General features: G+C 39.4%; 1 protein-coding gene across 3 annotated transcripts in view; it reads left to right on the top strand.

The window, feature by feature from the left end:
• Positions 1-18,784, top strand: part of LSAMP (limbic system associated membrane protein) — a 597,408-nt gene extending 578,624 nt beyond the window's left edge. The window contains exons 8-9 of one of the 3 annotated variants that reach the window (XM_044771559.2): positions 9,847-9,879; positions 15,746-18,784. In XM_044771559.2, coding sequence (XP_044627494.1) covers positions 9,847-9,879; positions 15,746-15,843 — 131 coding nt within the window. In that variant the 3' untranslated portion in view covers positions 15,844-18,784. Of the gene's footprint in view, positions 1-9,846; positions 9,880-15,745 lie in introns of those variants that run through there. The other 2 variants (XM_044771561.2, XM_070508918.1) reach the window with 2 other exon arrangements.
• Positions 18,785-20,031: the final 1,247 nt, after the last annotated feature.

The raw sequence follows: 20,031 nt of genomic DNA, 5'->3' as shown, positions 1-20,031 counted from the left end.
ATGCATGATATTTTGATTACACCATTTAATCACTCAAAAATTACCAACCTGGTGCTTTCTATGTGTCAAGCTCTGAACTGGGTCTTGGGAATGGCTGGAGAAGAAGCCAGACATGGCATGTGTGCTCACAGAGCTTCCAGACTAGATGCAGCAGTAGATGATGAGTTAACAATATAAGAGACTTTCCTAAGCTTAGGACACCTATGCAGTATTTGGGGCACACAAAACTGGGGTGCCAGAGCTAGCATGGACTGCTCAGGGAAGGCTTCCAGGTGAAAGTGAAGTTTAAAAGGGGGAAAGGAGAGAAAAGAGAGACGGGCAGAACATTTACGTACAAAGATCTAGCATCCAGAAAGAGCTAAATAACATTGTCTAATTAATTTTAAAAATCTGAAAAGAAAAAACAATTTTTCCCTACTTCTTTTCATTTGTATCTGGCCTATTTAAAAAAGAAATGTGATAAACCAATGGAGTTAAAAGAAAGGGGATCGACTTTTCCACCTCTGTTACACTTTTAGGGCAAGAAAGAGCACCTGTTGGCTTAACCGTGCAGACTCGTCCCTAATGCTGTACAATGTGTGGTAGGTAGCTCTCTGCAGGGGGAGTTTTCTGGAGGATACTGAAAGCCTATTATCTGGCAGAACACCTAAAGAAAACTTTCAGCCTCTCAACAGGGAGGTTTGATGATGGGCTTTTATTTTAATTGTGAGAATGGCCAGGTTGTAAGGGGCATCAGTATTTTCCAGGAGTTGCTCCAGAACCTGACGATGATGTTATATTTGGAGTCAGTGACACAGCAGGAGTCACAGATAAATAACTGAGCTATCCTGGCATCGCAAATAATAAAGTCCCTGGGAAAAGTCCACAGCAGACCCACCTTTATCACGGTCTGCACTGTGGTAGTTAGTGCCATTGACGTAGGTCCAAGAGTAACTCAGAGCATACTGCCATTTTTTTAATCCCTTATCTTCTTATTTCCAAGAGCCTTAAAATCCCAGGAAATTTCACAAATTCACTTGTTATCTCTGCATTCAAATTCTGCAGGCCAGTTACCTTATTTCATGATATTTGAATGTTTTTGATTTTGAAACATACAAAATGAAAATACACATTACACGGATTAAAGACAGTCTTGAATCCCTTAGGATTTAAATCTAAAATGTATTCTAAAACGGATCTGCAATTCACAGCTTACGGCTGGGAAATGGAAAGAGAGGAAGAAAACCAGAAAGCATGAAAATCTCTAGAGACCAATGCAAACCTCTGCTTTTATCCTTTTTAGCAAGTCAAATAAATGAAGGCACAAAATGCTTTAAAATATACATAAAATGTATGGTTTTAACCATGGAAAATATAATCTACTTTGCATCAACAACTAAGTAGATTTGGGGTTGGGAGGCAATTCTGTATTAAATGAGGTGACTGGTCTTTAATTCCAATAAGGGGCAAAAAGCCAAGATTGTGCCCACAGGTGCAATGGGTGCGTTCTAGACACGAGGGCAGAAGCATTTGTTTCTCTTTAAGACGGAAACTACTTGCCTGGTGCTGTACCTTACTGACAGCTGATTCAAATAAATTTACTTCTGGAGTTTTTCTAATCTTATACGCATTTTTAGGTGAAGTGGCCCAGGGAAGCCCCTTTATTAAACTTAGCCTCTTGGGCATTCTCTAACATTTTAATTCATTGATTATTAAAAATTAAACCTCTCAGGCTACATAAGAAACCTGCAGGATTTGAGAAAGCTGACTCGCTGTAAGAAACTTAATGAAGGCCTCTCTTTATGTTGGGAGTGCTTAGTGAGACCGCACTTTCTGTAACAATCCGTATCACCACCCTGCAGAGCACGTAACAGTTAAAGCCGAATCATGCATCCATGCTTACTCTACAGGGCAATTACATCAAGCCTACAGTCACAAGGACCTCATAAACCCATATAATACATTTTTTATTGCATTGTCACTTCACGCTGTTAAGACTATGTTCCTTATAGAAATTAGGCCTCACCTGTCTTGGCTTCTCTTTGATTTTACTATATGAAAGCAGCCAACTAAAAAGTGGGGGAAAAATTCACTCTCCTTGTAATGTTTTCAACTCAATGCCAAATAATCAGAAACTTATTATTTTCTTTTCCCCAGATTTAGAGGGTTTTTTTAAATGCATTGATTTGTTTTTATAAATAGTTTTCTATTCTGATAATAAATGTTATGCATTCTCATTATAGAAGAATTTGAAAATATATGAAACTATAAAGAAGAAAATAAAGATCGTCCATAGTGTCCTCAGAGATAATGCCATTAATATGATATAAACAAATGTTTTGTCTGAATGTTCAAGCTGTCAGTGTACTATAAAATATTCAACTTAAAACACCTACACTCTTGTCTATTTTCTGCCCTCTCTGAGGCTGGGCATGTTTCGGTGACTTGCGCAAGGTCATAGCAGAGGCAGGTCCAGGAGCAGCCCTCCTGCCCTGGCGGGTTCTTTCCCCACAGTGACCAGCACACTTGAAGCTCTTCCAGCTCCTAAGTCAAACCCGACTCATCTTACAAAAGATTTCCCTTGTGTCACCTCCAGGATCTCCAGTAAGAGTCCTCCTTTCAGATATGGGGGCTCCTACATTCTCTCTCTTAACTGGTGTATTAATATTTTCCCTTTTATAAATTTTTCTCCTTATAATGAAATGACCTTTTATTTCAAAAACATTTTTTCTGGGGCTGGCCCCATGGTGTAGTGGTTAAGTTTAGCATGCCCCACTTGGGCAGCCTGAGTTTGCGGGTTCGGATCCCAGGCACAGACCCACACCACTCATCAGCCAAGCTGTGGCAGCAACCCACATATAAAAGAGATGAGGATTGGCACAGATGTTAGCTCAGGGCTGATCTTCCTCAGCAATATACATATATATATATATATATATGTATATATTTTTTTTCTGATTCTCTTTAGTATAGAACATTTGGTTGACAGAGTTGGTCTACTAATTGATGAGAATAAGGAGTGAGTCTCAAATATTTTATTCACATTATATAATGAGAAATTATGTCAGCATTTGGTTTTGGCTTGAATTTATTCATTCATTCAATAAAGAGTTATCACCATATGCCCAGGGTGGCAAATATCCTGGTAAATCCTTCATGTCTCTCCCCCACTCTGAAATAACACCTGACGTCTGAAGTCTGTTTCTGGTCACAGTCAACTGTAAGAGGAAAGGTCCTTAGAAATATTTGAAAGTAACGTGTAGGATTCCTTTTTGACCTAAATCTAGCTAAGGAAGGCTAACTTCCTTTCTCAAAGATTGATGACGTGCTAAGACTTCTTAGTTCTCCCAGCCTGGCTGACATATTCTCTTAGAAGTCAGGATAATTGTCTACCTATGAACTAAGAAAACAGGATTCATTTAAGGTTGAGGTTTAGACTTTTTTCTCTGTTTTGGCTTTTTCCCCCTAAACTAGACCCAGAATGACTACTGTGATTCTCAGAGAACATTAGTCTAGAAATATTAAGCATTAGGGTGTACACAACATGAATGTAGTATGTGGGAGAAAATCAAAAACTCTAACAATCCAAAGAGAAATCACAGGCATATCTTTTTCTATGGCAGAAGGAAAAATAACAATAATACCTGTAAGTAGAAACCACTAATCCCTAAAACCTCTGAGCAGAGTGGAGAAACCTTCGAGAAAGAAATGAATAACTTTCAAAGTGTGGTTTTGAAAATTGAATTAATAAAAATGTCCCCCTTTTAAGCTACTGTAATAATAAAGGTTTTATTTTTCAAAATCTTGGCCAACAAATAAAACTCAGGGCACAAAAAACATAAATTCTTATGGAGGGACCTGACAGATATTATGCTTTGGGTCCTTGACATGCATGAGGGAGGGAGGAGAAGCACACTGAATCTTCCTCCTCATTTCTTTTGTTGAATTTCTTGAGGATTTTGATCCTGTTCCTCTCTGAGTTTTTACAGACGACAGAAGGATAAAATCCCCATTGAATATGTGCCTTCCCTCTGCCCTGAATATACGCTTTTACTAATTCTGGACCAGAAAAAAAAAAAAGCACTATTAATTATTTTAAGTCCTCTACTGATATGTCATTTTCAAAACGTGTGGCACATTAGAAGTCTGGTCTTATTGAAAGGGTTGTGCCTGACCCAAGAGAAGAGAGGATGTTTCCTTGTTCAAATGGCTGCGGCAGGTTAAAAAGTAAGCTATTTATGTTTAAGTAAACATCCTGGAATTAAAATAACTGTGCAAACAATATAAACTCCAAAACTCTACATATCCTACCTGAGGATTGGAACGGATGCTTATAAACAGAGGATTAGAGGTAAGTTGTCAAGAGTCAAAGCACTGAAAGCCAGTTCTTCTTATGGATTTGTGGTACCACCATCTTGTCTCCCAGCTGGAACTCAAAGAAGGCAAAATGCCGAAACTGTTCACAAAAACAGATATGAAAATTTCCCTAGGTAATAAGGGAGCTACCAAACTGTAAATTGCAGGGTTTCCAGTGAAGCATCTCTCACCTTCTCAGCACTCACTGTAATTTCTGGAGAGAGACTTAATCAGACTAACGAGACATGAGAGGTAAGGGAAAGAATAAATCTTCTGGCCTTTGAACAAAAAAGTAGCTTGAGTTTTTATTTTCTACGGTTTAAATTTTCGTTAGTTGTGAGGATTCTGAAAGAAAGCTCGGCCCTCCAGAAAATTTTCTACCTGCCAGGATTTGGGGACTGGTGAAACGACCTCCTGGCCCCATATGGCTCTTCCAATGACTGAATTCCCAATAATAATTTTGCCTTTGCATTAAGGCATGGTGGTTCCAAAAGGAGAACAGAATCTTGCCCTACCTAGAACCTTAGCTAGGGCAGCTCTTGAGGTATTAATTGATTGATTGATTCATTCATTCATGCATGCACTCAGATATTTATTCAGCAAATCTATTGGACACTTTCTCTGTGATAGAGAAGTAGTGAGCTGAAGGTACAGTAGTGAACAAGGAAGACACTGCCAATGCCAACGAGAAAGGCTGAATCAGCTTCGTGACACTGCAGGTTTGTCTAACACGACTGGGTGTAAAGAGACAAAGTCAAAAGTCAAAGACAGGTTAGCATAAGTTAATTTGTCAAGGTATTTGCCTTTTCTAGTATTACATTCTTTTCTCTATTGCCTCCTTGTACCCCCCATCAGGAGCTACGATCTAAGCACATGACAATAATGCTTCTAGAGAATTCTAAAACTTTCTCTGTATGTACAAGACTCCCCCAAAGTTTTGTCCATTGTACTGCTGCAGTAAATTGATCTTTTTATTATATTCTTTGGACCTGCACTGCCATGCTTACTTGTTAAGTGTATTTGCTGAAACAGATCAATATGTGAAGAGGAGGGTTACAGAAAGGCATAAAAATCATAGATTTCGGGTATATTCTAATGAGCGTGTCCAGGGAATTTCTACAAAAATAATATCCCTGGCAAGGCAGTCTGACTCAAGAACTTGAGATCACCTTCACACTAGAAAAAGAATAATAATTTTCAGTTGTTAAGGACCAAAAAAATTTTTCTTATCTGTGAGAACAGGAAAGACTCCTTTTAGAAAAGAAACATTTCATGCCTGCTCGATTTTTTCCCCCAACTATTGCCACCTGGTGGACAAAGGTGATTCCTTTAGACGGCGCTTAAGAACATGTCTTAGTATTACCACGAGATGGCAGCACACAACCAAGTTTTCAAAGAGCCGGGCTCAAAAGAATTCAGGATTTTGTTCCTTAAAAGAGAACGTTCTATTCCAACAGAAGAGAGTGAGTAGGAAATAATAGTACAAAATAAGCACTCGGTCCTCTTGTCCTAAAGACAATTTGAAGTCCAAGTCTTAAGATCATCAATATTTCAAAAACTAGTTCATTTATTGTAATAGGGGGGACTTCCTAAAATTTAACTAGTAGGCTAGTTTGGTTTTTAAAGATACTTCAAGCAAATACATACGTACATATGTATATATACATATGTATGTATGTATGTATGTATACAAATATATATACATACACATATATAGAGAAATATATATATATATTTTTTACTGAGGAAGATTAGCTCTGAGCTAACATCTGTGCTGGTCTTCCTCCACTTTATATGTCAGTCACCACCACAACATGGCTGAAGAGTGGTGTAGGTGGGCGCCTGGGATCCAAACCCATGAAACCAGGCTGCCAAGCAGAGTGCACCAGACTTAACCATTATGCCACAGGGCTGGCCCTACAGATGTATATTTTTAATCTGAATTTTTGTGACATTTTCTTCATAGAGTATAATATTTGGGTAAGGTTTTTAAATTCTTCTTTTAATGAACTCTTTTAAATTAATTATTAGGGAGTTTCTGTTCCCTAAGAGATTCATTTAGAACATCGAGACTCTTACCTGAGCCTGTGCCAGTGACTGGTAACCCAGGCACATTGCCAGTTTTCTTCCGACCGAAATGCTGCCTAGCCAATGCTTCGTCATCACCTCAGTGTGCTAGCATCTCTCAGTGTGTTGTTCATCCGTGTTGCTCAGTAGATCTTTTTTTTAATTGTATTCTTTGGGCCTACGCTGCCATGGCTTACTTGTTAAGATATATTTTTCTCTTTTTCCACCAAACTTTCACTGATGATCCTCTCTAGAAGGATTTTACCACAAATTTGACAACAATTCTTATTTTTTGAGCACTTGCTATGTGTCTGGCAGCATTCTAAGCACAGTTTGATAATTAATTTATTTAATTGATAGGATTTCTGAGGCATGTTCATTAAACTCATTTTACAAGTGATGAAACTGAAACAAAGAGAAGTTAAGTGATATTTTCTAGCTTAAGCGAAAACGTTGGTCCTCCTGCCTGCCCAGGCGCCTGAACACTTGCTTGGAATTCTTCCCATGAGGCCTGTGGACCAGGGATGGAGCAGAGGAAACCAAGTGTTCCTTACACAAAGGTGGACCCACCAGGCATCTAGGCCTCTGTGGGTGAAGAGCGTCACTCTGTGAGCTGAGATATAAATTATAAACTTACAAACTCTAAAGAATGATAAGACAAAAGGCCTGACTGGAGAAAGAAGGGAAGTTGAACTTTGTACAGGAGCAGAGCCAAACTCTCCCCCGTCGATATTGAATCATTTAAACATTCCAGTGATGACCCCAGAGTTATATAGACTATAGTTAGATGTCCTCATTTTCATAAAAATACCAGAGGGGTATTGTGAAATAATGGGTAGAGTTCTGGCAGGAGAAGTGGGAGCCCTGAATTTCAGTCTCTGCTCTGCCTCTTGCTGTCTATGTGACCTTGGGTAACTGATTAGCCCCTCTCTTGCTCTCAGTTTCCTCATATTGTGATGAGCACGTTCTCTACAACTTCAACAACTTTTAAGGCAATGTTTATTTCAAAGAAAAGTTGTCAGAGCAGGTATTATGAAAGAAAGTAAGTGGCAGTGTGTTTGATATACAGTTGAAACGTAAGTGGTCAGATGATCAGTGTGGTCAATAGGTAGAGACTGGTGTTTCATATCTTGATAGAACCTAGCTTCACTTCTGGGTGACAGCGACATGAGTTGCCAGCTCCTGCCAGGAGAGGAGCAGAAATCCAGCTCCATTCTTCTATAGGCACTTCCCTACAGAAGACCTCCGTTACTTCTGCAAGTAACAGACTACCTCTTCAGGGATAGAAGGGCAGGTACCAATGACTTGGAGCATCTTCAGGAGCATCTTCAGAATCATCTGGAGGTCCACCATTAGTCATGATACAAAAGAACATTTATGCTGAGCTTCCCTCACCCCTGTATCTCACCACTTCATGAAACTGTCCTTACGTGTAGACAGAGTTTGCCCCAAGAACAGCATGGCTGACAATAGTTTTGCTAATGCCGAATTGTAGCCAAACATTTTCAAGACGTCAGACACTAGGACCATTGTACCCTTCTTATAGCTATCATGAGAGTGCCAGAAAACAGCATGCTGTTTGAGGGCTTCTCCTTGTGACCTCCTCTGGATGGACAAATGGAAAATCCGTGAAGGAGAAGATTGATAGATTGCACTGAACCTCAGAAACTTGGCAGACCTGATTCTGAAAATCTGACTCCTTTGTGCCACATCAGAGGGTAAAGAATTTAGCTATCCAGATTCTCTGTTGTTTTAACAGTCTCAGATCCTCTGTTAAGAGGATGCTTGGCATATATTTATTTTCCTCATATTTCAGTGATTCTAGATCCTCTGTTTGGCCCATTGTGCATTCAGAGTGCCTTCATCCATTGGCTGTGCTGCAACAGGGAACAGTAATAGACACGGCCCCTGCTTCCATGGAACTCACAGTCCAGTAGTGAAGACAAGCATTAATCAAAACCTCAGGCAAATGCATTTGAAATTAGAACTGAGATGAGTGTTATGAAGGAGAGCAGAGCTTATAATAAAGGGACTTAATTTTACCAAGCAGACTAAGGAAGACTTCCCTGTGGAAGTTATAACTGAATTCTGAAGGATGAGTGGAATTTCCAGTAGAGATATCATTGGGCCATAGGCCCTACGACAGAGAAAACATGGTACCATGGAGAGTAAAGCAAGGCTTGTGGACTGGAATGCAGAGATGATAAACATTAATGAGTCTGGAGAGGTGAGGAGGCAGAGCCGTGGATGCCATACTAAGGACTTTGATCTTTATCTTGGAAGTCACAGGAAAGCATGAACAAGTTTCAAGCAAGATAATGAGGTGACTTGATGTCCAATTCAAAAGACTGTCTCTGACTTCAGAGTCCAGTCACTTTACTTCCTTAGTGAAAGCATGCTATTCGTGGATGCAGGGCTATTTCCTGACCTTCACAGAGAAGAAAATCCATATCTCACAGCCATGGTTTGGGCTTCTACGTCTGACCAACCATTCAGTTAGTCCTAAGTTTCAAATTGTCCATATTTACTTCTAAAGATCTAAGAGTATTGTGGTTTAGTTGATAAGGATACTTAAAAGGGAATCCAAGTATTTGACCCATATGAGCTCTTCCAACCCTGAGATTTATTTATGCATTCAACAAATATTTATGGATTACCTACTTCATGCCAGGATCTAATCTAGACCTGGGATCCCATGGTTGACAAGACATACACTGTTGCTGCCCTCAGGGAGCATATATTCTAATGGAGGAGAGAAATCCTAAACAAGCAAATAAGGAAATGTATAACATGATGCTAAGTAGTGATAAGTGCTATTAATATTAATAAATCAGGGTAAAGGAGTAGAAAGTAGCACAGGGCACCATTTTTGATAAGGCCATGGGAGAAGTCTTTCCTGAGTTAGTGACATTTCAGCAGAAATATAAATGAAGTGACTTAGTGAGCCATGCAGTGACCTGGGGAAGAACATTCCAACTACATGAAACAGAAAGCACAAAGTTTTCAGAGTTGGAATGGATTTAGCACATTAGAAGCAAAGCAAGGAGGTCAATTGGCTCGAATGGAGCAAACCAGGGGCAAAAAGGTAGGATGAGGCTGGGGGTCAGCCTTTCTATCATTCCACTAAATTACAGTCAAGGGTACTTTCACATGCCAGATTCAGAGTCCTTGTACTTGTTGACGCACATAACATTCAGCATCAAGTATTTGTGGTTGCAAATTGTTTTTACCACCTCCAACTGTACAACATTTGTTCCAACGAGACAATCTCTTTCCATGTGACTTTCTTTCAATTTCTGCCAATGTGTGTTCCTAATAGAATGTTCTTTCCACCTTTTCTCTCATTCTCCTTTCAGTGGAAAGTGCTAGACTACCTTTGTGCTTATTCTCAATTGATAAAGAATTTTTTATCTGTTTTTGTTTTGCTAAATGTTTCTTTTTTAGAAATTGTCACCACCGTGCACTTCAAGCAAAAAGGTATGGTTCTTATTTCTGATTACCTTCTATATGTTAAAATTAAGATTTCACAGCACTATATTGGGGTCTTATACACTTGAGTTTATTTCATCTCAATAATTTGTGATAATAATTTCCATAACCCATTTGCTACTATTTTTCCCAAATTGTGAACTTTCTCTTTCACAAAATCTCCTGATCCAAACCATGACTCCTTTATTGCTTTTGACAGTTATTTATTTTTAAATCTCTGGAACTGAGCAAGTTATCCTCCCCTCCCACTTTTCTTAAATGCCCGTGGTTAATTCTTGCAGAGCTGCACTTTTGGAAGTGTTCACTGCCCAATGACGGGGCTCTCAGAAGGAACATAGAGCCTACTTTATCATCCCTTGTTGGCTATTCAAGTAGAAATGTTGCTAAAGGAAATAGAGCAGGGCCTCCTAAAATGAAGCACTTAAACATTTAATATTCCCTTCTGCCTCAGCATTCTTGCAGGTCTTCATATAACCTCCTCTGGCTGCAATACACTGGGCTACTGGGATCTCCCAGGAGCTGCCTTTTTGTGCCCTCCAAGTTCCCCGCATACCTCCATCAACCATGTGGCACATAATCCACATACTTTTCCCTACAAAGATAGAGCAATCAGGTCAAAGCTTCGTGAAATGGACCCTAAGATGCAAACAATGACCAATCCTGAGATGCTATCTTTACCCGTCCAAGAGAACTCTCTAACAGTGCCCGTCCCCAGACTAGGTCCACAGAGGAACCTATATGGCCAGACACCACCCTCCTTAAGTCCTCATGACCACCGCTTGGGTTGGTAATTGTCTCATATGAAGATTTCTTCTTTGAGCCTCAAAGGGGATGAAACAACCAAGATTATTCTGAACAGTGAAAATCTATTCTTGTGGGACTTAGACCTTACCAGTGACCAAGAGCCACAGACATTATGGACACTTGGTTGCTGACTCCCAGGAAAGGGCCTTCATTATGAGGACAACTCTAACAAGTCCTCACAGAGGGCAGCAGGGAAGAGGCAACCAGAAATATATACATAAGACCAAGATCATTTGGGGCAAGAAGGTATAAACTACTGTCATCTTCAGCCTTCCTTCTCTCCCCAGTGCCATGATTATCAATTACATTTGAATCTTAAGTGGCTAGTGTTCGTGGAACTCATCATACTTCAGGCTTTAGTGTGGATGGAGAAGTAGGATCTAGGGGTTTTGTTGTTGTTTTTTAATTTCAAAGACCATCCAGATAAATTCTTAGTGTCACCTGAAGAAATTCTAAGTATTGGCCTAGTATTTCAAAATTTTACATGCCAAAATATTTGATGCTGTTTTGATAGAAAAGATGTGATAATTCTGACTTTACTGTGAGAATACTTCAGCCTTACCCAAGACTCCTTTTACAGAGAGGGGAGACAACACATAAAGAATTATGCAGGAGGAACCCAAATTTAATTATAAGACACATTGCTCAAAGAAAACATCAATATATCCCTTCTTCTAACCTGCTCCAGCCTGGAGATCATAGGCTTTAATTCCCAATTCGTTCACCCAGAGGAAGCTGCACTGACTGAAAACGGAGAGTAGGTGGCGCCAAAGTCAATCTTATTAGGCTTTCCTTTAAACATGGCTTCCCAGGACGCAACATGTCCTAGTCTGCTTATCTAAGAGAGATTTAGGAGATTGTTTTTCTCCTGCACCTAACGATTGTTTTGTATATTGTTTAGGTTTTTCATTTATGTTCAGTCACTAAATCAGCCCTTAATAATTCTAAGAATTCAAACTTAAACTCTCCTGGACTTTCTTCTTTTCTTGTATGGCTGAACTGTGTACAGGAATAAAATGATGATCGACCTCAATTCATTAGTGCTGAAAGGAATGCCCAAGAATCACTGAGGGTGTGATTAATGATTATGTTGAATAATTCTAGTCCCAAATCCAGGAAATGAGCCCTAAGTACTCAGAAGAAGAAACAGAAATGTGTTGGCCAGAATTGAATCACAAAGTGTCTCCAAGCACAAGCTTTCTAGAGCAGATGTTGAAAAATCACCTGTCCTTTCTTTGAGATTTTACTGAAAAACAAATCAGTTGGCTCAACATCCTACATCAGATTCGTAGTGTAGAGACTTGCCAAAAAGTTCTCATATCCCACAATTTCAGAACATTTTATCAATCTTGCCTTTAATCACAAATTCTCTTTTATAACCATTGTCATGGCAAAGTGCAGTCCAGCATACACCTTGATACAGAATCTCACATACCATCCCGTCCTAGGGTTGAGAACCTGGTCCTAGTGTGTTGACTCAAGATTGCCAATCTTGCTGCAGCTGAAGTTTGCCCCTTCCGATCAAACATTAAAAGCCTCGACCCAATTCTCAAACCAATGCCTTTGATTCAGGGGTATTTCATGCCTTTATGTAATCCAAACGTCTATAGTTAATAACAATAATGATGATGCTAGCATTTATTCAATGTCTACTAGAGACCACACATAGAAGTGTGTGCACACACGCATACACACATGTAGAATGTGGCTAAATACCAAGATGCGATTTTTGTCTGTTAAATGAAAAACATGTAGCAATTTTTGAATTAAAGTTCTATTTGCTCATCTATTCTTAAGGCTAATTTATGTTTGCAGACTCTTGCTTTCATTTTATCTGTCGTATATAAAAGCACTTGCTGAGCCTGGCCATCTGCTATGGGAAATAAGATTTATCATTTGCATTTCCACAAATAAGCAGAAATTTCATAACTATGAACTAAAACATAATTAATGATTTTGCTGATTATTCTTCCCTGAAATAGCCATTAACTGAAGTAGTCTCCTATGCAGTCACATATATCTATAATTGTACACACACTTGTGACGACTCCACCATCAGCCATTCACCCTTGCATTTTTTCAAGCCTATTTATTTACTTTCAAAACTAATTATGAAAAGAGCAAGTCATAGAAGCACATCAAATAGCTATATGAGAGCACTTAATAAATAATAAGTGATAGAGATGAAGCTATCTTTAACAGATCCAAAAAATGCATTTCAAATATGTAATAATAATTCTATTAAGGATAAAACTGAAGATTATTAACACAGTCATACTGGGATTCCCTATAGATAACATAGAATAGCATGTGAAAGTAACAATTAGTTCTCAATTGTGTGAATTAAAAGGCCAATAATTTGTGTCTATATCATGTATATATATGAATATGCGTGTACCATACATAATTCCCTTTGTATCTGCGTATATATGTGTGTACATACGTTAGCAAGAATGTCATATGCGAACATCCTTATCTAGGTTGATATATGTATATATTATATTTTCAGTGGTGGAATTTTTGCTTTCTCAAGTATTTACTACCTTTCAAATAAAATGATAAGACTAGGCTTTTTAGACTTCCCCAGGTACTACTCAACTCCAAGATGTCTGAAAGATAATCCAACCTGCCCCAGCACTCAAAATGAGATTAAGGAAATAGGCAGAATTAGCCTCTTTCTGAAAACCTTCAGTTTTGCACTATCCCCAGGGCAAAACAAATCATTTTTGCTCAACCCTGTATGGCCTCAATTTGTGTGTAGTCTTTCTATGTTTTGGAAGCTTCACTGACACATTAATCTAAACAAATGTACCATGGAGCTCATGCCATCTAAAGCATCTAGAGGAACTGAAACAATCAAGAAACACACCGCCATCAGGCTGGGAGCCCTGGGGAGTGGCCATTAAGAGAGCTTAAAGGTCCCAAAACACCGAAAAGGCCAGGAGAGGGGGCAGGGAGGGATGGATTAGGATGGGAATTGAGCTGAGACTCAGAACACCTGGATTCTAGTGCCTGGTCAACAGTTACAAATCGGGTGCTTTGTGCAGGATCCATAATCTCCTTGAACCTTAATTCCTCATGAAAAGCATGAACCAGAAGGCGCTAAAATGCCTTCTCTTAATATTTTCCTATAACCTATTCAGAAATTTCAAGAATTGATTGATTGAATCTTTAAAGCATTTATTCTGTATTTACATAGCCTTACATATAATAAAGCTCAGTTTATACTATAACTATGCTGTTCAAAGTTTGTATATATTCATATTTTTATATTAAGTAATATTTTTGCTATTCTCAAGAAGGCATTCTAGTCAAAAATATTCTATTGAAAGTCATTTTTTTCAAATGTAACGAATGGTTCTGTGTTGTTTTGTTTGCTATGGCTATTGTTCTAAACAAACCCAAATTTCATTTGCCGAATGTCTGACAAGAGACTCACCAGCACCCCTTCACTGTGTAAGTTCACTGTGCAGTGGTGACGGGCAAAGATGAGCCAGCCACCTGGTAAAAACCCCAGCTTGTCTGCTTACTAGCTGCGTGAACTCGCGTGATGGATTTAACCTCTCTGTGCCTCTGTTATCTCACTGTAAAACAAGGCTCATTATAGTACCTCTCTCATAGCATAGTTGTGTACTTATATTTGTAAGGCATTTATAACAGTGCCTTGTAGTAAGCGTTGTGTAATTCTTGGTTTTGTTTGGGTGTTGGTGTTGCTATTATTATGTACGTAAAACATAGATTAGGAGAACATTCTTGAATTCAACATTTTCCCTGTTATTTTACCTCTAATATGGTTTGTAGGTAAAATATTTGTAGACAATTTTGGAAACATTCACCTACCAGAGGATGCTTCCATTGCACTTGCAAATGATCATAAGTTTAAACACACGTGCACATGCATTCACACACATTGATCTGCATACATGCCCTCAAAACTTCATAGTGACCCATAATTTCAGTCACACCAATTTCTATTTTGAACATCATTGTGTAAGCATGCAATCTTAAATCCAAAGTCTTTGTTGTGAAAAACACTAACATTTTCTTCTTTTAATGGCTCTATATGAACAGAACAATACAAAAGGAGAAAATGGAACAAGAAAAGCATAGGAGACAGGCTCTTCGAAACTACATTTTCTGCCCCAATCCTCCTCTTTCTGTCAACACTCAAATCCCTTCTCCACTTTCCTCTCCATTCCAGTTTTCCTCCTGGACACCCACATCCTCCAAGTCACGTCCACATTAGGAAAAGTGGGTGGCCCTGGGAAACACACAGACCGCCACTCCAGGTTGAGTTCCTGGCAAGTTCAACTCTCAGTTCTGCTTCTGGTTTGGCCCTGCCCCTTAACCTCTCTAGGCTGATTTGTTTGTTTGTTTGCTATTGTTGTTGTTGTCTCTGCTTTTGACTTTTAAAGTCTCAAATGAAGAGCGTGGACCAGATGCGCCCCTGCTGCCTCTTAAGACTCTTCAATGAGTTGACTTATTTCCTACCTGGCAGCTAAGGAGTCACCCAGCCATAAGTGTTACATTGAAACAATTCCCCTCCCCATTAACAAATAAATAATTACTGCTTTCCCCCTGAGAAATGAGAGAGCCACAGATTGGTTCCATGTTTTATTGATGGAGATGCTGTGACGAATCGGCTGGAGGAGCCCATGTCTGGCTGCTGAAGGACCCTCACTAATGCTTGGAATCTTAATGAGTGCTGGCCTCGCAATGCTATGCAGAGCAGAGCATGCAAGAGGAGGTTGGGCAAAGAGGAGCCTGCAGCAGCATCAGCCACATTAGTGAAAGCCAATGTAGGGCCTCCTCTGGCAAGAGAATTTTGTATTTAGAAGTGCTTCAAATAGTGATCCGTCTTAAGATAGTTATAGCTTAAGGAGAAGGATTTAGGAAAGATTGTGAGCCCTTCTTGGGGCGTACATAGCACACTGACTTTGAGGCACTGGCACCTAGCCCAGTCTTACCTCTGACACCGTCAGCAGTCAGTTGTAACATAGAGTGGGCCAGATCTAACTATTCTCTTTTCTCTCTCTCTTTTGCACTGCAGGACCTGGGTCGGTGAGAGGAATAAACGGATCCATCAGTCTGGCCGTACCACTGTGGCTGCTGGCAGCATCTCTGCTCTGCCTTCTCAGCAAATGTTAATAGAATAAAAATTTAAAAATAATTTAAAAAAACACACAAAAATGCGTCACACAGGATACAGAAAGAGAGAGAGCGAGATGGGGGGAGACTGTTTATTTCACAACTCTGTGTGCTTATAAATGAAGGGGGAAATAAGAAAACGAAGAAGAAAACATAACATTTAAAAATAATTTGAAAGTCCATCAATAAAAATTTGATTATAATTCAGGACGGGAAAAGTTCTACCAGGATATGTGTATATCTAAGCAAATGTATGCTGTAGAAAGACTACATCATGCTAAGGTCATCTAGAAGTTGTAAAAGTAAGACATGTGAAGAAGTACCAGATGGATATTAACCCCCACACACACTATCCTTCCTTCATTCTTTTTCATCTGTGGGGAAAGAAAAAATAAGGTCTTGCCTTTGGTGTTTATATTTCCATCATCTTTTTATTCTGTTTTCCATTTGAGCTGACTTGTAGCCATTTCAGACTATCAGCAGAATACATGCTGGAGTCCTGTGTTGAGCCTTTATCTGGCTTTCCTGCCTCCACTATCTCTCCAACTTTTAGGACCATCTTCTCCCCTTCCAGTGTGTTCTATCTCCCCAACATCCATCCCACATATTCCCTTTCTATCCCCGACCCCCACCACTTCTCTTCACTCCCACCCTTCCTCCGTCCCCAGCACCAGTCATGCCGCAAATGCTAGGAAGTGCCATTTTAATTTTCTCCACTGTGCGCGCGTGCTCAAGTCTCTCGCTCTCACGTGGGTGTACATGTGTGAGCGTGTGTGTCTCTCTCTAAAGCATGCCAAGGGAATGGTCCATGTGTACATAGACTCATTGTGCTGTAGATACTGTCTCGCATTGTAATTGTGAGATGCGGCTGTGACAAGTTGCTGAGGGACATGGTGGGGAAGGAGGCAAGGATCAGAGTCTCTCTCCCCATCCATGGCTGTCCCATGACACCAGTGTGTATTCAAACCAAGCTGTGCCCCTTCTAAGGGCAGAACCTCATATTCCTCCTAGTCCAATCATCAGAACCCAGTCGAGAGTCACTCAGAATATCACTGTAAATGAAAGTGCCTACTATTGATGGGGTGAGCAAGCAGTAGAAAGAATCAGTGACAGGGATGAGGTGACCTAGCAGAGAAGATTTCTGATTTCACTCTAGTTTCGTGAGTCTGAGGGATTCGTAGATCTCCTGGCTTTTTGCAGGCTTGGTCCCGCTCTGCTGCAGGAGTGAAAAGCATGTGTTGAGTAAATCCCAGAAGCAGAAAAGCCTCCAAGTGTTAACTCCCAATGAAAGGATGATGAGCCACGTGGAGATCCTAAGCAGCCCTGTTTTGCCCCCTCCAGAATCTTCAAATAACACTACATTGGCCCCATGGATTCGCCTGAGCAGAGATTGTTTCCCATTTCAGATAAAATATAGTGAGAGTGAGCAAGGCGGAAAAGCAGACAGATGTCTAAGGTCCCTTCTCATATTATAGATATACCATCAGAGCTCTAATACAGACCATTGACCGTAACCAAAAGGAATCTACTCCTTGTGCTCCTTTGCAGATATTTGTCCTGGTGTTCTAGGCTAATTCTTCATTTGGTTGCCCACATTATCTCCTTTCCGTTCCACTGATGGTTTTTGCAGCACCGATTCATAGCAGTCCGTCATTATCCAGGAATGGCATCCTTGCTCACTTTTGGCTTCTAGTCTCTTGAAAAAGATACAATGGGGATACGGTGTTTAAGTTTACATCTATAAGAGTCATCTTGCCATTAATATTGAGATGTGGGTTAGTTCCCTAACCAAAAGAGCTGAGAAAGTTGTAATGATTTAGGCAGAAGTTGTACGCATACCACAAAGCTTGGCATCACCACAATACCAGAAGGATTTTCTTAGGAAAGGCCTTGCAGAGAGAGCTGGCTCTCTGTGTAGATATCTTTGTCAGGAAGATAGCTTTCAGTTAGACTGTAGGAGGCATTGGAAGTGGCTCAGTCTATCAAAGGGAACAAGATCATTATTGAGGTCATAATTGAATGCATTTCAGCAGAGAAAAATATGGTACGTCACCAAGTTTTGGAACCTGGAAAATGGCTGCCACGTAATATAAAACAGGAAACTTTATAACTGTAAATCAAAAAAAAGAAAGAAGAGTGAAAGAAAGAGAGGAAGGAAGGTAGGAAGGGAGAATTAGAGAAAGAAAAAGAAAAGCAGGAAGAAAGAGAAAGGGAGGAAGGAAGGAGGAGGGAAAGGAAGGAAGGAAAGATCTGAAATTTGTCTTGATAGATTTTATTAATTGAAGGCTCTTTGCAATGAGTCTCACCTTTGAAGGTAATGATTTCTTTGACGAGCAGCATTTTTAATCTCTTCCAGGGGATTCTATTTTTTTTAGAAGCTTATCACTAGCCTTTTATGATTTTTCAGTTTAGACATGAAACAGAAGGACACATTGGGCTTGGAGATGGGTAAGTGTATTTGTGACAGATCCTGGCAAAGGACAGAAATTCTTATTCACGGAGGTAGCTACTGAAATATGGGGAAAGTGAGCCATATTCCTATGCAACATCGATTCATCGACAATCAGGAATTTCTCTAACAGTTTGATCTTTCTAGTACAGGAATAAAAGCTTATCATCCTTGATGATAAATCGTCCCTCTATATTGAAGGGCCAGCCACATTTTTAAGTGGAAGCTTTAGAGGAGTGCATGCTAATTTCAAGAGATATAAGAGAAAAGTAACAGGAGTTAATTCAGTTTAGTGTCAGTTTCAGGAACAGATCCCTGTGGCACATCACAGATTTAATCATACACCTAGATTTTTTATTGTCTCCACTCCATCATAAGGACAAAGTCTTGGTTTTATGAAAGGAGATTCTCCATTTAAAGGAATGTCTTTGCCGTGTCAGCACCATTTGTTCCCTGAGTTTTACTATAATGGACCATATATTAAACATAATTAAACATATATTGAATATTGTGGTGTTTGCATATATCTCTGGCAGGATCTGGGAATTTTAAAAATTTGCCCTGGCTTCTGTTTCAGAGCAAACATTGACCCCAGAAATCTCATAGGTTTGAGAATGTCTCTAAGCAATGTGAAGAATGGAGAAGAACATAGTTTGGAGAAAGGTCAGGAAAAAGGGAGGAATCAGAGGACTGACACCAAGAGATTGTCTGAACACGGGACTTCTTGGAATTTAGTTCATCATATTGCTAGAAATCCCTTCAAGAATTTTGTCCATTGATAATCAAAGTTTGAAACCCTGCACTGAGAAGAACCAACTGGTTGGAAACAATACACTGAGAGGAATGAAATGCACCAATTAATCTGACTGGCTAAAATATTTAATGTCCTTTGTAGGCAAAATGATACTCCATCATTCATAAAACAAAATCCTTAAACTCTACTTACAGTTAACAAAAGCAGAAATGACCTTGACCAAGGGCACTTCCATAAGAATGAGAACTATCCTAGGTTTTTCAAATGCAGGATTATATCCTCTGTGCAATTGTTCATCAGAAAGTTTTGCCTTGTTGGAGGAATAGTGTTACTTGTTTTGAGACATAAAATCCCTCTGCCCTAAAAGAACTAAGGCTTAGGGAAAAGTCAGATGTGTTTTCTGTTGGGAAGAATTGTCCTATTGACCTTTGCCTTCTCTTCCAAGTCAGTCAGACTTCTCCCATTGCCAGGGGCATTTTTTTTACTTCATATTCAGACAACTGGGCTATTCATAGAGACCTTGTAAAAGTACTCGTGATTTTCATGTTCTTGGAGGACAGAAACAAAAATCTGTTTCTCCTCCAAAAATGAACTTACCTCCTTTGCACACAAAAACTAAACTCCTCAGCATGAAATTGTTTCTGAGTTCTTACCTACCGAGTTGTTAGCTTCTTAACTACCCCGGAGTCACAGGTTCCATCCCCAGGTTGGTTGGAGTTTGACTGTCTATTGGCTTGTCTCCCAGAATTCCTTTTTGTTTATTGCAGGCCTTGAATTATCTGTGGAAAAATAATATATATGTGTATGTATTTTTTTTAATCTTATCTTTACAGATGTTATATTTACAATATTGTATGTATTATAAGACAAATCTAGAGCAATGGTTTAAACTTAAAAGGAAGAAAAGCATTGAATTTGGTTAAAAAAAGAGAGCTATGCTTCATCTAGAAAGACATGAAACCCCATTTTTTCCACTTTGTAATTA

Source organism: Equus asinus, chromosome 5, assembly GCF_041296235.1.
Source record: "Equus asinus isolate D_3611 breed Donkey chromosome 5, EquAss-T2T_v2, whole genome shotgun sequence".
In the NCBI taxonomy this organism is placed as follows: domain Eukaryota; kingdom Metazoa; phylum Chordata; class Mammalia; order Perissodactyla; family Equidae; genus Equus; species Equus asinus.
The sequence above is the reverse complement of the archived record's forward strand: the minus strand, read 5'-3'. Positions and strand labels throughout refer to the sequence as shown.